Source organism: Chanos chanos, chromosome 5 (assembly GCF_902362185.1).
Source record: "Chanos chanos chromosome 5, fChaCha1.1, whole genome shotgun sequence".
NCBI lineage: Eukaryota > Metazoa > Chordata > Actinopteri > Gonorynchiformes > Chanidae > Chanos > Chanos chanos.
Window position 1 is genome coordinate 46734620 of NC_044499.1, and position 18695 is coordinate 46753314.

The 18695-nt window shown below is 40.7% G+C and overlaps 1 protein-coding gene across 1 annotated transcript in view; it reads right to left on the reverse strand.

Moving 5' to 3' along the window:
• Positions 1–5124: 5124 nt before the first annotated feature.
• Positions 5125–18695, reverse strand: part of grid2ipb (glutamate receptor, ionotropic, delta 2 (Grid2) interacting protein, b) — a 20682-nt gene continuing 7111 nt past the window's right edge. The window contains exons 5-23 of the mRNA XM_030775729.1: positions 17991–18263; positions 16026–16111; positions 15005–15074; positions 14524–14817; positions 12102–12253; positions 11695–11826; positions 11192–11280; positions 10938–11064; positions 10245–10561; positions 9378–10136; positions 9064–9151; positions 8348–8437; positions 7888–8084; positions 7479–7634; positions 7018–7104; positions 6715–6844; positions 6334–6452; positions 5407–5571; positions 5125–5196 (exon numbers count right to left, since the gene is read on the reverse strand). Of these exons, the coding sequence (XP_030631589.1) occupies positions 5125–5196; positions 5407–5571; positions 6334–6452; positions 6715–6844; positions 7018–7104; positions 7479–7634; positions 7888–8084; positions 8348–8437; positions 9064–9151; positions 9378–10136; positions 10245–10561; positions 10938–11064; positions 11192–11280; positions 11695–11826; positions 12102–12253; positions 14524–14817; positions 15005–15074; positions 16026–16111; positions 17991–18263 (3403 nt within the window). The remainder of the gene's footprint in view (positions 5197–5406; positions 5572–6333; positions 6453–6714; positions 6845–7017; positions 7105–7478; positions 7635–7887; positions 8085–8347; positions 8438–9063; positions 9152–9377; positions 10137–10244; positions 10562–10937; positions 11065–11191; positions 11281–11694; positions 11827–12101; positions 12254–14523; positions 14818–15004; positions 15075–16025; positions 16112–17990; positions 18264–18695) is intronic.

The following is an 18695-nucleotide window of genomic DNA, read 5'->3' on the forward strand; positions in this document are numbered from 1 at the left end:
CATGGTACATAAGTCAACAATCTGTCATGTAATTAATGCTTTGAATTTCCATACATTTTCTATTTTAAGTTTCCTGGGAATAGACTCTTCTTAATCTTTTTTTTTTTCCACAGGCCTTGCACTTACCTTGCTGCCTTATCCCTTGACATTTACAAGACCTTTTTAATTAAGGTTTTGAAAATGTTTAATGATGTAACACTTATGAAACTGCAATGGTTGATGGTGCATTTGTAGCTCAGTAGTGAAACAGTAAGATAAACTGCTGAGCTAAAAATGAGTTTGAAAAAATAAATAAAGAAAATGAGCGCTTGGTATTGCTGCTTTTGAAGGAATAAAAATTGGAGAATAAGAACTTGTCTTTTAAATATTAAGTTCGCATACATGTTTCAAATGCCCAAAAATTGCTAAAGTTGCACCTTTGTTCACACATGGTCCCATTTTGACAAGCTGCCTTGTAATTAAACTGTTGACACAACTTTTAAGGTAGATTATTTCAGTACATCCTGACCATTAGTAAAAGAGCCTGCCTTGTCCCACCTCCTATAAGAAAGAGCGAGAGCTCCCTGTAATAACAATAAGCAACAATAATAGTAATACTTATAACAAAAAATCTATTAATAATAACATTAAAAAAACATCTAGATGACCACGTGCTGACAAAAAAATAGGCCTTTGGTTTTTCATCTATTTGATATGTTAAATTGTTTCAACATTCTCTGTCAATACAAGCTATTGATTAGAGAATATTAGTGTATCTTGATTAAAAAAAAAAAAAGTCTGGTGAATATTATACACCAACTTGGCCAAAGAGCATCTGCCAGTGGTCCAGAGGCAATGGCAGCCAAATTCAAATTAAAAAATAGTTAGTTCTGGATGAGTAATTTGATTGGACAGTAGGCATTCCACGAGTGCTAATACAAGCTGATAAAGGCATTTTATCATACATATCACCCTGCTTTACGGCACCATAAACATCTTGCTAACCACACAAAGTCGATAGCTGTTTGGCAGCAAGCTATAAGTTGTAAGAAAATGCATCTCTCAATACTGAAAAGAAAAACTGATAATCTAAACTGTTTTTTTTTTTTAACCCTACTTAGACTAACAAGTATTTGTTTATTTTATCATATCCAAACACTAAATAATCTGTGTAAAGTAAAATGCTTGAATGTGGTAAAATGGTTGAACTGTGTAAAGTAAAATGGTACAATGAGCATAAATATGTAAATGTAAATAGCCAAACGGTTCTGACACATGAACAAGGCCTGGATAAGAATTCTGGCCTTTTTGAATACTGTTTGAATAGCTCTGAGCTAAACAGTATGTACCAACATATAAAAGTGCAAAGTAAGTTATAATGGAACCAAGTGTCTAAGAGAGTGAACAGTAAGTGCCTTGAATTTAAAATGTGAAAGGGATAAAAGCACTCTCTTCAGACACATTAGGATCACATTAAAATGTTAAGTTCACCTATAATTAAATTATACACCTTAATGCTATTATTATTTTTTTTTTACATTTACATTTAGCGAATTGGCAAAATGCTTTATTTCCAAAGTTACTTACAAAACAGTAGAGAGAATGGGCTGAAGTCAACATGTTTCAGTTTCCAAAACTAGAGCAAAGAACCACTCCAATGACTGTATGGTTTTAGTGTTATCACGTCAGTTTTTTTTCTACATGTGACTAAAATACAAACAAATTGGTGTTATTAAGTCAATTAATGTAGTTAGTGTTAATTATCTGTTGCATGTAATGTGACTTCGCCACAAACGCCTTCATTCATCTTCATGATCCTCTTTACCAGTAGATTCGACGTTGTGTCGGCCATACAATTTCTACAAAAAGCATTTCTGGTTTACTGAAAAGAAAGTTGTACAAAAAAATTGTATGTGAAGCCTCCCTAACCATGACACATACCTGAGTCCATGAGGAGGCTGACAGGCTTTCTGTAGGCTTGCAAGAATGAAGAGGGTGAATGCAGCACTGAACTCTGACAAAGATGTATCACAGTTTCCTCTTCCAACACAGGAGTTTGCCCGTGGGGATCTTGGCTTGCACAACTAACCTGCAGAAAGATGCATAAAGTTCGCTCCGGAAAGCTATTGAAATGACAGCCGGACAGTAGTCGCGGAGGAGATCGCAAGCATTATTTAAATGGTTACAAACTGAAAGGTTCGTTCATGCTACTGAATTAAAACACATTAAGATAGAAACTTTCGCGTTATGTTCCTTACCCTGCGTCTCAACAAGAATGTGCACAACTTGTAAATCGTTGCAAGGTTATCTGCAATCAGGACCTCGAGGGGCTGTGTTTGGAAAGTTGAATCTTTCACGCTAAGCCGCTGGTTCAAAGTCAAGGATCCCCATGAAGGGAATGTGTGACTCGGCAGACAGTGGGAGACCACCAATATCCTGGAATCCTTCAACAGAGACCTTGAAGAAAAAGTTATTTTCCATCACACAAGCTAATTACATCAATGAAGCTCTTCTTGACTTTCTTGTCAATATCAGTTTCAGCTACTGTTGTTTAGAGACTTAATGAACAAGTCATTCTGAGTAAAATTAATGGAACACTTTACCCAGAGGTTTGCTCCATGTGGCTCAGGTCTCTCAGAATTTCAGTGAGAATTTCAAATGACGACTACAAAATAAGAGGTTATGAACAAATTAAACATCACTCAATCATGTCTCCGTAATGAAATTTAACAATGAATAAACAATAGGTTACACAATGAAATAAAGCACTGACCTGTGGGTTCATATAAATAAATTAAAAATTCTTCAGAATTACTGAGGTGTACGATGTTCACATACCTCCAAAACATGAGTGATGCTTTTTGGATAGATTAACAGCATACCAGTAACTCCTTCTGTCTGTGTTTTTCTCTGGAACTTTGAAATATACTCCTCATAGTAATCTTTTTAAAAAGAAAGGAAGAGCTATGGTACATTCATTAAAGAACACACACATTTGTTGTCAATAACAACGTACTCCAGCGTAAACTTTCAAATAAACTGTTTGAAATCGATCCATGATTCAGTTCTGATTTTCACTGGACACCACAATCTCTCTACCTTTGAGCATACATATTAGGGAGACGTCTTGCACTGCGTGTTCTGCACAAACTCTCAAGTTTGGGGAAAGGAACGCACAAGTGCATCTCATTTCAGCACTGAAATTTCCATCAGTGAGTCCACTGATGCAAAAGTTTGTTCGCGTGCGTTGAGATTTCGGTTAAAGTGTTCAAACATCTCCCTACTTAAGATACTGCATCTTAAATTTAGCGTAATAATTTCTCTTGGAAATCCACAGTGAAAGTTCTCTCTCAAAATAATACTATGCTTAGATTTTACGAAGTCGCAGGCTAACTGCCATAAACTGATATCAATATTTTTTTGCATTAAAATCAGTGTCACGGTTAGGGTCGGCCGTATGGTTGTAACTAGCTATAGCCTTCGTTACTAACCTGAAATTGCGCTCTGTGCATCACGGGGACCAGTAGAAATCTGATTTATTCTTGCTATGTATACCAGTCTGTGGATTAAATGTCTCTGGGAAACACAAGAAAATGTCAACGTTTACTTTACATCCTTGAGTAAAACTGTCATCAGTCGGCTACTCTCTTTTTTTTGTCAAATTAAAATCATTAATCAAAGGCATACACATTTTAACTATCGCAACAGGCACCTTGTACGTTGTCTTTTGTTTCTCGACTTCAGCGAACAGTGAGTTTTTGCAGGTGCTGAGACATGTATTGGCGGTCGCTGGTAGAGAAGACTGTAAACGGCTACCTGCCATATTGCAACTTCATTTGTAGCTATAGCAACACGCATTAGTGCAGCAAAAAGAAGCGAGTTGGCTAGTGATAGGCAGGGAATTCATTCAATTTATTCATTCGTTACAAAACAAACAAGTTGTAATTTAAACCACAAACTTCTGCCAGAAAATGAACTGCACCAGTGAACACTGTTGATACACCCAAAAGAACAGAAAGGACTTTTTAATTTAGCAAGAGAATAAAACAGGGCTGGACAGTATAGAATATATGTTGCTATATAATTTAATAACACAGAAATAAAACATATCTACATGCAAATTATACCAGTTCTATATCACTTTAATACTGTTTATCTGAAACCAAGAGTGTGATCCACAAAAAAGGGCTATATTGTGGTCTCATGACAAAGAAATGTTATAAAACATCACAAACTAATGTTTGCTTTGACACAAAGACATGGGCCACAAAGAAAAAAAACAGAATGAGTTCTGATGATTTTAAACAGACATACAACAAAATATTGCTCAGACATGGAGAGTTTTCTTTGATTTCTTTGAAAATAACACAAAGTATGGTCATCAAAGACAAGCTACATACCTAATCATGTAAACAAGATGTGAAGGATGTAAACCCAGGATTTGCCATTTAATAGACATGAACTGTATCAAAACACCAACTCCTAACTGCAGCAGAGGTGGAGGATAATCATCCATTTACTGATATGTACTGCTGTTTATTTTAACACATGCAAGGCATCACCACCGATCTTGCTTCACTGGAATGGACAATACCGAATATTACCTTGCTACAAAGCTGTCACACACAGAGCAGGTGCACTATGCCTGTATAACTCTAGGCGACATTTTTCACCCGAATGACAATACTGCAATGGCATCAGGCAGCTTTTTAAAATCATCTGATATTGTGCTGATGTGTTACTTTAACACCCATTGGTTATAGCTGTTTGCCTGTATAAGTATATACTTGTTTGGTTTGACCGTAATATTATATGTGTTTTGCCGTGCAATAATGAAGCTAATGCTATTGTACAACAGACCTATCAACTGGTGACATTTTCAACACATTCTTTTGCGGTTGTAAATTAGACTTTGCATTTACAATAGCAAAAATTAAATCCATATACTTGTCTAGTCTTTCCATACTTTGTCTTATTTAAACATAGAGGGTATAAAATATATTATTTTTTAAAATTATTTTATCTAAACATAAGCTTTTTCATATATCTGTAGGTCAAATATGAATATTTTAGGCTGTTTATTTGTAAGAGATCTGTGTGAGTTGATGGCACACTTGGAAAGAGCGGGAACTGTCATGTCTAGTTTCACCAGGCCAGTGGTGAGGCGATCCGGGGGCTTCTGGGGTTTTCTGTGACCTGTGTCTCATTTAACGCCCTCTGTAAAACAACCAGCCAATCGTACAACAGCTTTTGTGAGGATTTGTAAGAATATTAAGAAATATATGGTGTCAAGTAAGAAACTCACTATGGGTTTCATAAGCAAAAACACGTGAAAGTATTTTTTTATTACTGGATTTTACATGGCAAGTCTTAAAGTCTGGCCCAGGCTGCCAATGTCATTTTCTCTATTTCCAAATAGTAGCTCACCTCAAATTTGGACATAAACTCCGCAAAGATGCCAAAAAAGGTCTCTGTAGTTGTAGCTTTGCTGTCCTCGCCAAAGTAAGAGGCCACTTTGCCAAACTCCTCCATTGCTCTCTGCTGCAAGGAATCCAGTGACTGTACCGCTGGATGGCAGTTCTCCAGGAAGCTCTAATACATCAGTTAAGGCTGCGTAAAAAACAGCTAGTATTCGCTGTCACATCTTCAGCGGAATTCTTTACAATCAGAAAGCCCACCTCCCACTTTCTTAACACTACAATCAAAATAATCAGTTCCATCTTTTGAAATATGCAAACAATACGTGTTTTACGTGAGGTTCCAGCTGAGCTAAATTCATTGCGATTCCAGTTGTTAGTCAATGGGAGTGTAATGCTGCACTCATTTATTAAGGAGTTGATAATGTAAACCTAAGCTACTGGGTGAAAACACTTGCCTCAGGCTTAGGTCAGTTCATATATGCTGTCATTCTCTGTATCAAAACACAACACTCATTTTAGGATGGGTCCAGTGGAGCTCCATGTGTAGGCATTATGCAAAAATTCATTTCAAACTAAACACAAATCCTGAATCTGAATCTGAAGTTGATGTGAATTTTGCAGTGTATTCTCTCACCTTTCAGTCCATCGACCAAACCCAGTATCATTAGGTTGATGATAATGGGGGTATTCCAAGTATGTGGTTTAGTGACTAACCCAGCTAAGTTAACTCAGAGTCGGTAGTAAACCTTCTAATAGAAGAGCCCTGTGGCTTCGTTCTCCTAACAAAACAAAGTCATAGGGCTCTTCTACTAGGAGGTTTAGTACTTACTCTGAGTTAACTTAGCCTGGTTAGTCACTAAACCACATACCTGGAATAGCCCCGATGAACAAACTCCTATAGTAATAAACAGTTTCCTATATTAGTGAAGGATACACTCATGACTACTGAAAAGCGATCCTCTGCTGTGGCTGGCATCTGAACACAAGCTGTTCTGATTTCCTGAATTGTGGACTGAAGGTCACTGAGGTCAGCAGTAATGTTCTTCTGGTTGACTGCACAGACAAGTCAAAACTCAAAGTCAAGCTGAACAAAATGTACCAGTCAAAACGTTTAAAGAGACTGGAGAGACTGTTTCTATCACAGTCTCACTAATATAACTGGATAAGAGCTATTTTTGAGGCAACAATAATTTATAGGAAAAAAAATTAGGAAAAACAACTCATTTTTCAGACACTGGCTATGCAACAGAGAAATAATGGCAAGAGAATGTTGTGTACCGGGAACATTGTATACATAGCAGAGGATTCAGTTTACCTTTGGCAGCGTGTGGTACAGTAGGAAGGTCCCTGGCAAAGTTCAGAAGCTCTGGGAAGTGTTGGCATAATGATTTGGCTAGAATATGCAGGAAGGTTGACTTCCCATCCACTGTTTTTGTTGTGCTAAGCTGTGTGATCACAAAATTAAATGTTTACTTCGTGCCCAACAAGAAAAGGAGAAGAAATATCGTTACTGCAAATCAGTTTTGCTGAAGCACTAATTCTGAATCTGTGAGAGAACTGATTAGCTTTTTGGCACATAAACACATGTACTGTAACATATGTGACAGTCATACCATACCTCAGTGAGAAAGTTGATTTTAAACCCAGTTGTTTTGTTTGATTTGGGCTGGCCATTGTTCAGGTAATTCCCCATTGCCAGAACAAACTGCCATTAGGAACAAATTCATTTTAATCATACAGCTTTGGGGAATATACAGTATATCAATTAACAATAACTAAATAATTTATACCTAAATAACTATGGTAAGACTAAAGAGTTCACAATAGATATAGCTGTACGAAACCAATCCAAAAAAGCAAAGTAATTTCTGTGATGTATTTGTACTCTCACACTTTCCTTCAGAGTTCCAACAGTGCATTCATCCCCCCCTCACCCACCCAAACAATAGCTGCATGTTGGCTGTGTTGTAAATAGATAATGGAAACAACATTTGTTACACTGACACATTAGGACTATATCCATCTTGTTTGTGTTGTTTTGCTGTTTGATTTAGTGAGAGGTTATAAAAATGCTTTTACCTCTAGGATCTTTGCCAGTTTCTTGCTGTTTTTCAGCTCTGAGGAGGCCTTGTAGATACACTCATATCCTGCTCTCATTTCCTCTGATTTCTCCTGCAGGGTGGTCTTAAAATGGAGACTCCGGAGTCTGGTTTTATACTCTGGCACTAACAACATCTGTTGTAATTGCGCACACACACACACACACACACACACACACACACACACACACACAGAGGCGTGCACACACGACACGCGTATTCACACAGAAACAGACCGCGTATAAAAAACATTAAATTACAACACACAACAAATAAAAACGAGAGAATTTTCTTGTCACTTTCTCATCCCACTCATATCATAAACACAGTCAACAGTTTGACAGAGCATGTCGTGCTTGTCGACATCGATGTATCTCTCCAAAGGGTACCTGTAGGACAAACTGGTCAGGTTCACTCAGTTTGGCTGGGTCCTGGTTATATTGCTGGAACTGTTTAACTTCATCGTCATTTGGGGCGTAGAGCAGCAGTTGCTTGATATGTGAGGGTTCTAGACGATCTGTGCTCATAGTCAACAGAACCTTTCGAAGTTCTGCTGGAGACAGCTTCAGGTGCGCTATGAGGATGGCTGAACAGAGCGGTCGGACAGTCGGTTGCGAACAGACACACACACACACACACACACACACAAAAAAAAATTCAGCCAAGCACATTTTTTAGCAGCATATGTCTGAGCTTCCATTTTCACGTTTACATTTCAGATGTCTCCCCCGCACAAGACGTTTACGCTGACACAACAACAACAACGACAACAACAAATTTCATTTGATCTGTAGGTTGTTTGGCTCAGCCTGGGGTGTTCCTCCCCAGTGCCACTGCAATCATACTCACAAGCATTGTAGGCCTTTTTGTGGGAGAGAATCTCGACCACGTCTTTCTTTTTAAAGCTCTCGGGCAGGAAGGTGGGCTCTGGAAAAGAGACTGACACATTTAATCACAGTGTAAGGATGAGCTCTACTGGCACCAGCCGTGGAAACACTAAATAAAGGTCTACAAGTATAAACAGAGAGGATGGTGTGCCAGTAAATGGAAAGTGGATGATGGGAGCTGAGCTATTCAAAGGTCTCCGTGAGAAGTGGTGAACATGACGCGCTGAAAAAGCACAAACATAGACAAGATACGTGAACAATGCAGTCTCAATTCAGACAAAAGACACACTGTACAGACCCTGGATTTGTGAGTGCACATCTCAAATGAGGAACCCCAAAGGGCGTTTTTTTGTTTGTTTGTTTTTGTTCATGTCAACACAATTTGTTTGTAAAATAAACAAAATGTGTTATTTAATTTTATTATTTTAAAATGTTTAAAAATGTCACTCATTTTAACAAGAGGGATTTTATATATACATACTGTGTATTGTGTTGATTGTATGACATCACACAGCCATCATTATTAATACATGCATTATAGAAGGAACAGAGGGTTTCCTTAATGATTCTAAATGACATTATGTTACACATATGCATAATATATGACATGAATATGATATGATGTGATAAGGTAACACAACAAAGCATGAGAACAATGGAGAATAACACTGCACTTACTGGAACTCCTGTGTGTACCAAAGTGCAGGTCCAAATCAAGGTACTTGACCATATCGCTCAGTTTATCAGAATCCGGGTCCTCTCCAAGCTGAAAACAGTCATGCCCGTTATTGTGTCTCTGTTGTAAACACTTAAATTAATATCGTGACTCAGATGAACTAATTGTAACATTTAGCTACATTTAATGAAGCCTCATTAGTGCTTAATGAACGTTGCTATTGCTCTTAATATTTTTCTTCCAAACGGAAGATATTATTAGGAGAATTAATTTATTTATTTGACAGTACCATGAGTCATCTAATGTCATTGCCAACCTGTCCCCAGATGGTGCCCTCTGAGTTCTCAACCTGTTCCCAGCGCAGTCTCTTCACGCTCATGTGGTTGGAGTCTGAGGCACTGGGGCTGGATTTGGGTAGAGGAGGGGGGTCGCAGGGAGGTGGCAGGGGTGGTGGGGGCGGTGGGGGGATCTTGTTTTGGAGCGTGCTTTCATACACCTGGGTGGTAGACTGGCTGTGAGGTTTGGGCTGATGGGGCGAGGTCCTGGTTGGAGGACTCTGCTGACTCTGATGGGTCAGGTGCGTCTGCTGATGGAGGTGCGCGTGCTGCGTCGGATGCGGGGGCTGCGGGGACGTGTGAGGAGACGACTGGAGGATGGGGTGGCCTTTGTGGTGTGGCTGGTGGCTGGGTTGAGCTTGGGGCTGAGGGGACGCGCGACGGAGGTGGGCGTGTTGAGTCTGAAGCTCCGCCCTGGTGGGCAGCACTTTGTGAAGGGAGGGCCGGTTGGTGAGGAAGGAGCGAGGTGGAGGCGGAGGCGGGGGAATAATGGGATGATTCTGGAAAGCCGGCGGGGGCTGAGGCATATGCTCCGGCGTGAGGCAGATTGGGGAGGGCGGGTCGGTGAACTGGAGAGGTGGGGGTGGGGGAGGGGGGCTTCGGGGCGGAGGAGGAATGTGGTCAGAGCCAGAGGAGTAGGTAAGTGACGTGGTGTCCTCACTGCTACTGTGGTCCTCGCTGCTGGCGCTACTCAACTCGTGAGGCAACATATTTACCTCCTGATCATCCTGGAAACTCATCTACAAAAAAAAAAGGTAGGATACGTAACACGCGCGTTAAAATTTTTTAAAACCGCCCAACGCGTAAGACCTCTATCCACCAGATGTTGTTTATTTCTCTGAGCATACCTCCTCGTAGTCGTTTTCGGCTCCTACATAATCATCTACAATGGTAACACGGTGACCCAGCTGTTCACTGAGGGCATCCAGGAACTTGTCGGTGTCTCGGCTGCGCGGGGGTCTCGAGAAGGTAAAAAGCTTCTTGCGACGGGACAGGGGGCTGGGCAGCTCTTCGGGGTGTTGAGGAGATAGAGCGGGGCTGTCTAAACTCACATAAGGGTTGGAATCCACACCGTCCGGAGAGGGCACGGTTGGCTGGTACATGTCAAACTGAGGACCTGGGAAAGACTCCTTCCAGGACAGAGATAGCCCCGATTTACGGTTCCCTGTGAGGGACATAATAAGAACTGCATGACAGTGCTAACCATTGACTAATATAAATGACTGAATAAAATCAGATCTTAATACTTAAAAAAAAATCTTAATACTTATATGTATATAAGTAAACTTTACTACCAAAAAACTTCTAATGGGTGCAAAAGCAAGCATAAATTTATGTTATATCTGGTGCTTAAGATCTTTCATAAAATATGCTTGGGACACGTAGTTATGAAACACTTATCGTGATATTTTCCTTACTTGCAGCGCTATGAATTTTTAATGATTATGGCTATGCTGTGGTTTACCCCTGATAATATCCGTTCAGTTCAGAGAAGCAGCATCAGGTTAGTGATATGAACATGGCAGGGAGACCAACAGTACCTGTGTTACCGTGTGTAAGTGAGCAGGTGTTTGCATGGCCGTCAGCTCCAGGTGAGGAGCCACTTTGGAGAGACTTGCCGCTCTTCCCTGCATACATACTCTCCAGCTCCGTGTACACCCCTGACATCTATACGAGGTTTGGGGGGGTGGGGGGGGCGGGGGTGTGCGATTAAATGAGATAAGCGTGACTGTGACATAAGCATAGATGACCATGTTAGGCATGCTCAGTGTGCTCCAGTGTGTATGGTACCCACGTTTTTGAGGTCAGGGGACTCAGGGAAGGAGGTTCCGTCCCCACACTGTCTCTCTCCAGGGGTCCCACCAACAGGTTCAGTGAAAGTCCCTGAGATATATAGAGAGAGCACTATCCAGCACATGGCACACAAAAGCATGTTAACTGCTCTCGAGAGCAAGCCAGGAGATGAGTGGACGGCAGTAGCTTGGGAGGAGTCGGCTGATTTTGGCAGATTGGTCAACAGAGCCATGTGGCGATTTGCAAGCGTTACTGAGCTCTTTTATTGCACCAAACTGCTAGAAAATCATGAACATCATGGCACATCATGGTTGGCTGTTTACGAGCCCAAAGTAAAAAAAAAAAAAAAAAAAATTTGCATGAATATTCGTTTGTATCAATTGGTGGTGTTAATTATGACAGCATGAGGTACTTATCGAGGCCTAAATAAAAATAAAATGTTATTGTTAATCTCTGTAAATTTCACCGTTTTACTTTAGATAACACTATAGACATGTGGCATACCCATTCCCAAATGCGTGCCGATGATACAGTCATCAAAGCTCCTCTCTCTCACACTGTTTCTGTGAGATGTGCCCGAAACCCTCATGGAGCTGCTACGCCTGTGGTTCTCTGGTCCTGGTCCCAGCTCGGGCTCTGTGGCAACACACACACACACACACACACACACACACACACACACAAACAGATAAATCACACAGAAAGCGATTAGCAGGGCAGAGTCAAACAAACAGACAAAGAGAACACAGACACAAACAAATCTTACACATACCCATATACACACATACATAAAATATCAACACAGATATGTAAACACACCACCCAAACATTACACATGTCAATCCGCACTAACACTGCAGATGGAAACAGCTGTAAGCCAAACAAACAAAAAAAAAGCCCTCTGTGCACACCTGAAGCCTTGAAGCCGAGGAAACGCGAGATCTTGCTTTGGCAGTGCTCCTGCTCATCATAGGTTAGCAGTTGGTAGATGAACTGCCAGATCAGCTGCTTGGCAGGTGTGTCTAACACTGGATACACGTCTACAATAAGTGTGTCCACATTCCTGTTCCCAGAAAAGAAGGGTAGTTCTTTCATACGTAACACTTGAATCTTATCTCAAATGTCGTTCAGTAGTAAGGTGTATCATAATATATGATATTAGTAACTTTTCATGAACTCCAAAACAGTCTGTTTCTTAATCACATACTTAATTATACAATATAGTGAAAATATACATGAGTAACTGACACTTTTCATATACCACTAATCCTACCTACAGTATATTTTAAATGATTTTAAATTAGAACAGATGAACATTACATCTCACAACAATGGATTTAGTGATACAAAAGTATGAAATCTTTACATTGTCAACCAAGATAGCCTGTCAAAAATGTGTGCCTTACAGAAACATGTCACTTAGATCAATGTATTTGACAGTAAAAATTTTAACACACCTAATAATACCTATATAAATGTATTTTTCAGTATATATTAAGTTCACCTGTACATTGAGATATGTTCACTGATGTGTTACAGCGTATTTTTGAATATATTTATATATATATATGTTTGATCTGTGTGAGGTTAAGAGCTGTAGCAGTAGGACTTGGCAATTAAGAAAGCACAGATCTGGAGAAACCCACACATGTTATCATACACTGTTCATCTGAGCCTAAAGCTGCGGGTTATATTTAAACCACATTTGTTTACAACTGTCAGACTGCGGCAAATCCACGGCTGTATGAATAGCCTGACATTTACAGAGATGTGATGTGTTTGCACCACAAGTAAAGCGATGCCCAAAAAAAAAATCCCTTGCATTCAAATTCCATATGCAGTAAGGAGCACAGCATTGTCATTAACAGCTATAAATATGACGGTATAAAAGGACCCATTTTCCCACCCCTTCCATTGGTTCACAGTACATTAGTTCATATGTCAATTTCCCTCTGAGCTGCACAGGATTAGTCATTGCAAAGAAGAATAAGAGTTATGCTTGAAATTTCATTGTTTATGTTCTCGCTGTCTGTATCTTTGAAACAGGGTGAAAAAGCACAGCGCCTCTGTCTTTTCATACACTGCTTAAATGTTATGAAACCTCAAATTTAACGTGAAGAAATTTAACATTAACTCGATGAAGAAACAACACCTACCACACTACAATGACAAAGTCTTGGTAAAACGAGGCTTTTGGTAAAACATGATAAATACATTATAAATAATGACAAGAACTCTTAGACTTTTCTTCGATTTTTCTAGGAGAACTAGAATAAGTTCTAGGAGTTCCTGGAACCAGTAGACAGAGATAGCTTTCATGTACTGCGTTACTGTGGCAACAGCATGGTTAAAAGGACTTCAGAATATTGAAATCACTCATTGCATCATAACATATATCCTTGTGGTCTCTGCCTTTATCCTCGTCTCAGAACGTCCTGCAACTACATAAAGATAAGACAGAGGTTCTTACTGGGAATGAAACACAGGGGAAAGCTATGCTGGTATATTTAGACTCTTTGTCCCTGAAGGTCAAAAACCACATCAAGAATCTTGGAGTTGTTTTCGAAAGTGATTTTAGTTTTAAAAACCACATCAGCAACATCCGCAAAACATCTTACACCTCCAAGGTGTGCACACTAATGCTGATAGTGAAGAACCCATAGTCATTTTCAGTACAGTAGACAGGACTACTATAATGCTCTTTTATCTTGCCTATCCAAAAAACAGTGTCGCAAATTTAAAACATGTTCAAAATGCCGCTGCCCGAATAGCAACGCGCACCAGAGCGAGAAACCACATTACACCAAAGAAATAAATCTCTTCGCTGGTTCACTATATCTTTTAGAATTGATTTTAAAATTCTGTTCGTTTTTGAACATCTTCATGGTCTCGCTACCGTAGCGACGCGATTGTGTTCCATCCAGATCTCTCAGATCAGCTAAAAGCAATCTGCTATTCATTCCCAAAACCCTGCTAAAGAGTCAGCTTAGTAACTGTTACCCCAGACTGTGGAATTCCCTCCCAGTGGACCTTAGAGCTTTGGATTTATTAGGTGCTTTTAAGGAGAACCTTAAAACATATCTGTTTAACGCTGCTTTTAACCAGGTGCTGTTTAAAACTGCTCTTCTTTTTTTCATTTTTCAATGTGTTTTATTTCTCTCTGTTCTGAGTTTCTATTCTAATCTTATCTTAATTTACCTCTCATTTCCCTTTTTAAATCCCATTCTCTCTCATTAAATTGCCATCCTCTGCGAAGCACTTTGTGAACTGTGTTGAAAAAAAAAAAAAAGCTATACAAATAAAACTTATAATTATTATCAAGCTTATTATTACCTGTGCTGAAAGAACGTCTCCAGAGCTTTGCAGACAGTATATCTCTCCTGCAGCGTAAGCAGGTGCTCCAGCTGTTGGCTAAAGGTGCGTCCGTGGACGCGGATGCTGGGGGGCAAGATTTCCGCCACCCACTGCAGTGAGCTGAGCGCTGGGGAGCGGGAGCGGGGCAGTGGCGGAGTCTCCTCCGGTTCAGAGTCTGACACTGGATATGAAGCCGGCCCATCCTCCACCACAAGTGTAGGCATGGCCCCACTTCCCTGCAGCATAGACACCACCTTCTCATGGGAGCAGTTCCTGTAGGTGTGCATGAAAACACACACACACACACACACACAAACACACACACACACAGAGGCACACACACAGTTACTGCTTAGTGTACTGAATGTAGGTGAGTGTAAAATTAAACTGTAGCTAATGTTGTAAAAATAAAAGCAGTTTTATCAAAGGTAGTACTAAAATTATACACTGAAGTGCAAACCTCATGTCCAGTCCATTGAGAAACAGAATGCGATCCCCAGGCTTAAGACCACATGCCTCCGCAGGGCTACCTAAAGTGGGAGAGGTGTGCGCACCCACACACACACACACACACACACACACACACACACATTCAAATAAATCATTCAGACTGATCTTCAAGCAAATTCAAAAATACATCAAAATACACTGTTTTCACCAGAACCGTACATAATGATACACTCCAGTTTAAGACTTCAGTGTTAAAACATTATAAGAGGCTCTGCAAAGATTTATAATCTGTTCTCTCATCACGATGCTTGACTCCCACATTATTTCCATAAGTAGCCTCATGTGGCCCGCTGACTCAGTCCTAACTAGCCTGTGTACAAGCCTGAAGTGGGCGAATATCGTCATACAGACGCTCACACACTCACCTCCCCCTCTTCAGCTCCGCACACACACACGCGCGCGCTCATCCAACGCTCCGCGCTTTCCATTACCAACAAACTGCCCCGATGATGTCCTCAGTAACAAAGCCACTCACTCCATCCTTTTTCACAACTCTACGCAGTCACTCCTCCTCGTCACTCAGCCTCCCTGTCTCACTCTCTTTTATAATCCCTTCTCCAACAGCCTGTGGCTATTCCTCCATTCGTCTTTGCTTTACGCTGTTGCCTTTTCGTATCATTCTGAGGGAGTCTGGACTTATGTTTCCAAATGTTTGTACAAAATTAGTCTTCAGTCATCACAATTCTATAGAATCTTTGAGAACCGTAATCTAACGCGTTTGAGTATATCACATAGTGTTTAGGACTGTTTTCCTATTATGTATGTGCCCTGTTGATCCAGAATTACATCATCCGTGAATTTAATTTAAACTATCCAGAAACTCAAAACAAGAATAATTTATGACTGGCTGAGGAAGGTCTGTCACCTGAGACGAGCAGAGATATTCTCACTGTGATTAATAATGTAAGACGCTGGGCAAGTAGAGCAGGACCACACACACACACACACACACACACACACATCCCACATACCTGGAATGACAGAGTCAATGCAGACAGGGGCATGGCCTCTCAGAGTAAACCCAAAGCTTTTCTTCCCTCGGTATACCCGTATGGTCCTACAACAACAACAACAGCAACAACAACAACAACAGATTTCACCATAACAGGTAAACACATACAGAGATAGAATGAAGATTAATTGTCGTCAAATACTTAGCACAACAAAGCGGTGAAAGTCTGCTTTCAAATGGGCTTTAAAATACAATATCCAAAAAACTGTCACTGTAGAAGTAATAAGTAAGAGCTGGGAAGTAAATGGGATAGTTTTACTCAGTTTCACAAATGAGCCATTTATATTACCGCAGAAATGGGATTCAGAATATTATGGATATGTTTATGATCATGAATTGTACTCATAAGGGTATTTCTGTATTTTAAAGGTGTCCCTCAGAAGTGTTACAAATATACCGAAGAGCATATATTCCCTATTACTATAAACACCCCCTCATGTGTTCCTTTCCTGACATTTTTAAATGTCGCAGTAAATAGAGAGGTTAGGGTGAAAACACACACACACACACACACACACACACACTCAGAACGTTTTAAAATCAGAAATTCTCTGCTCTTTAGTGAGAACATCTGATGTTTCAGCATCAAAGTAAAGCGTGCCTGCTTGGTTGCTGTAGCAACTCCTCAAGGCAACACCAGAGATGTTGGGTGAACAGGAACGAGAGGAAAAGCAACACATCCATTTGCTTGCTATTCCTCTGCTATTTACAGAAGATGGGCTGCTACTGGAGCCAAATGCAGATTACGGATTATAATAGAAGGAGGTGCAGACTCAGCCACGGCATGAAAATGTATGTGAGGAGGTAGCGGCTGTCAGTCTTTGAGAAGCTTTAACCGCACAGATCTCAAACCGTTTCAGACAGCAAAGGCTGGTCAAGTCATCCATTCAGAGTGATCCTGTATCCAGCCCTTCATAAATAAAACAAAATACAAACGATACTGAAATGTGAAAAATAACAATTGAGTGAATGGAATACAGGGGTTATCTTACATAACGGACCAGTTTTCCAGACCAAGACACATAAATATATATATATAAGTGTGTGTGTGTGTGTATATATATATATTTCATGCAATAACCAGTATGATACACATGGATCCTCAGTCCCTCGGTCTCAACTCAGACTCAGTTAAGCAGCTCCACGGTTTACTTGTGTTGTGACGGACAGTGCTGTGGTAATCTCTCCATTAATGAGTAGTCACTTACTATTCTGTGTGACTCTAAGATGATTATGTATGTCATGTTTGGACATGTTCCCTTGGATAAGAGTACTGAGGTAAGCACCATATGAAACATGGCCTCAAGTGAACTGACCCCCGTCCTTCACATCCCACAGGTTGACATCGGTGTCAGGAGACAGGAATAACAGCCCTTGTTATTACCGCTTCATTACAATTCATCAGCCTGTCCCTTGTTTCCCAGATTAAAACAAAACAAGCTGGGAAGCACAGCAAGAAATTGTGTTGACAATGTCCATTCCTCCTCCTTTCACAAACACACTCCCACGCATGACGTGGCCGCAGTAGGGTTTGTGAGAGTAACAATATACAATGTACTCATATAAGGAATTCAACTGCAAAATGCCATTCAGGGGATAATTTCAGGTTGTTGAAAACAATGCTAAATATCATCTGATAGATGCAGCGAAAAAAAAGTACGGCGTGTTCTGCCAAGTGCCTCGCGCTGGTTACTGCGACACAAGCATCCACACTGCAAATAGTAATGAGAATGTGGCATTTATCAACCAACAGTTGATTCGAGCTCACTTCTGACTTCGCCGAGGTGGCGCGGAAGGTGATGTGAGCGTAAGATAAAGAATGAAACGAAGGCAACGTTAAGATGATTTAAAGTGATGTAAAGTTGAGAAGAGGAGACATACAGGTGACATAAAAGAGATAGAAAGTGACACTGTCGGTACAGACCTCTGGTTGGCTCCAGTGGCTGGATGACTGGGGACCGTGGATGTGCTCTTCCTAAGGTTGCGCTCCGGCGCCGCGGCGTCCTCTCCGTTGTCCCGCGGCACCGAGCTGGCCCGTTTGGACCCCCGTGGTCGCTCGTGGTGGTCCTGGCTGCGGCTGCGACGCAGGCGGCTCTGGCCCGGTTCGCTCAGGCTCTTACTGCGGCACATCCGGTTGATGAGGCTCTGGGAAACGACATCGTCGAAACGCTGCCGGTGCTTCTTGGGAATGAAAATCCTGGCGAACATGGTAACAGGTAAACAGCAGAGGAGAGAGAGGAAGTTTAAAATTAGCTGCGTGAGGTCATGAGGTCGCTTGCTCTGTGTATGGTTCAGTTGAGGAGATCAGGCTTCCCGGCAATGGACATCAATTGTCCTCTGTCACCATAGATACGAAAAATCAACACAGTCCAAATTCCTCTGCATTTGTTTTGATGTAAATGTTACCACAAAAAATGTGTTGAAAAATCCATTTAAAACTGCTCAAAAAACACAAAAAAAGAAAAAAAAAAATCGACCCGGTCCACCACTGTTGAAAATGTTAAGGCTCCGAAAAAGAATACATATTATACATTTAATTATCATTTCACGATGAGCTGTGAAATCGTGGCAAATGGAGAAAGATTTCCTGTGGAAGGAATTCCAACATATTACAGCTATGCTCCACTCT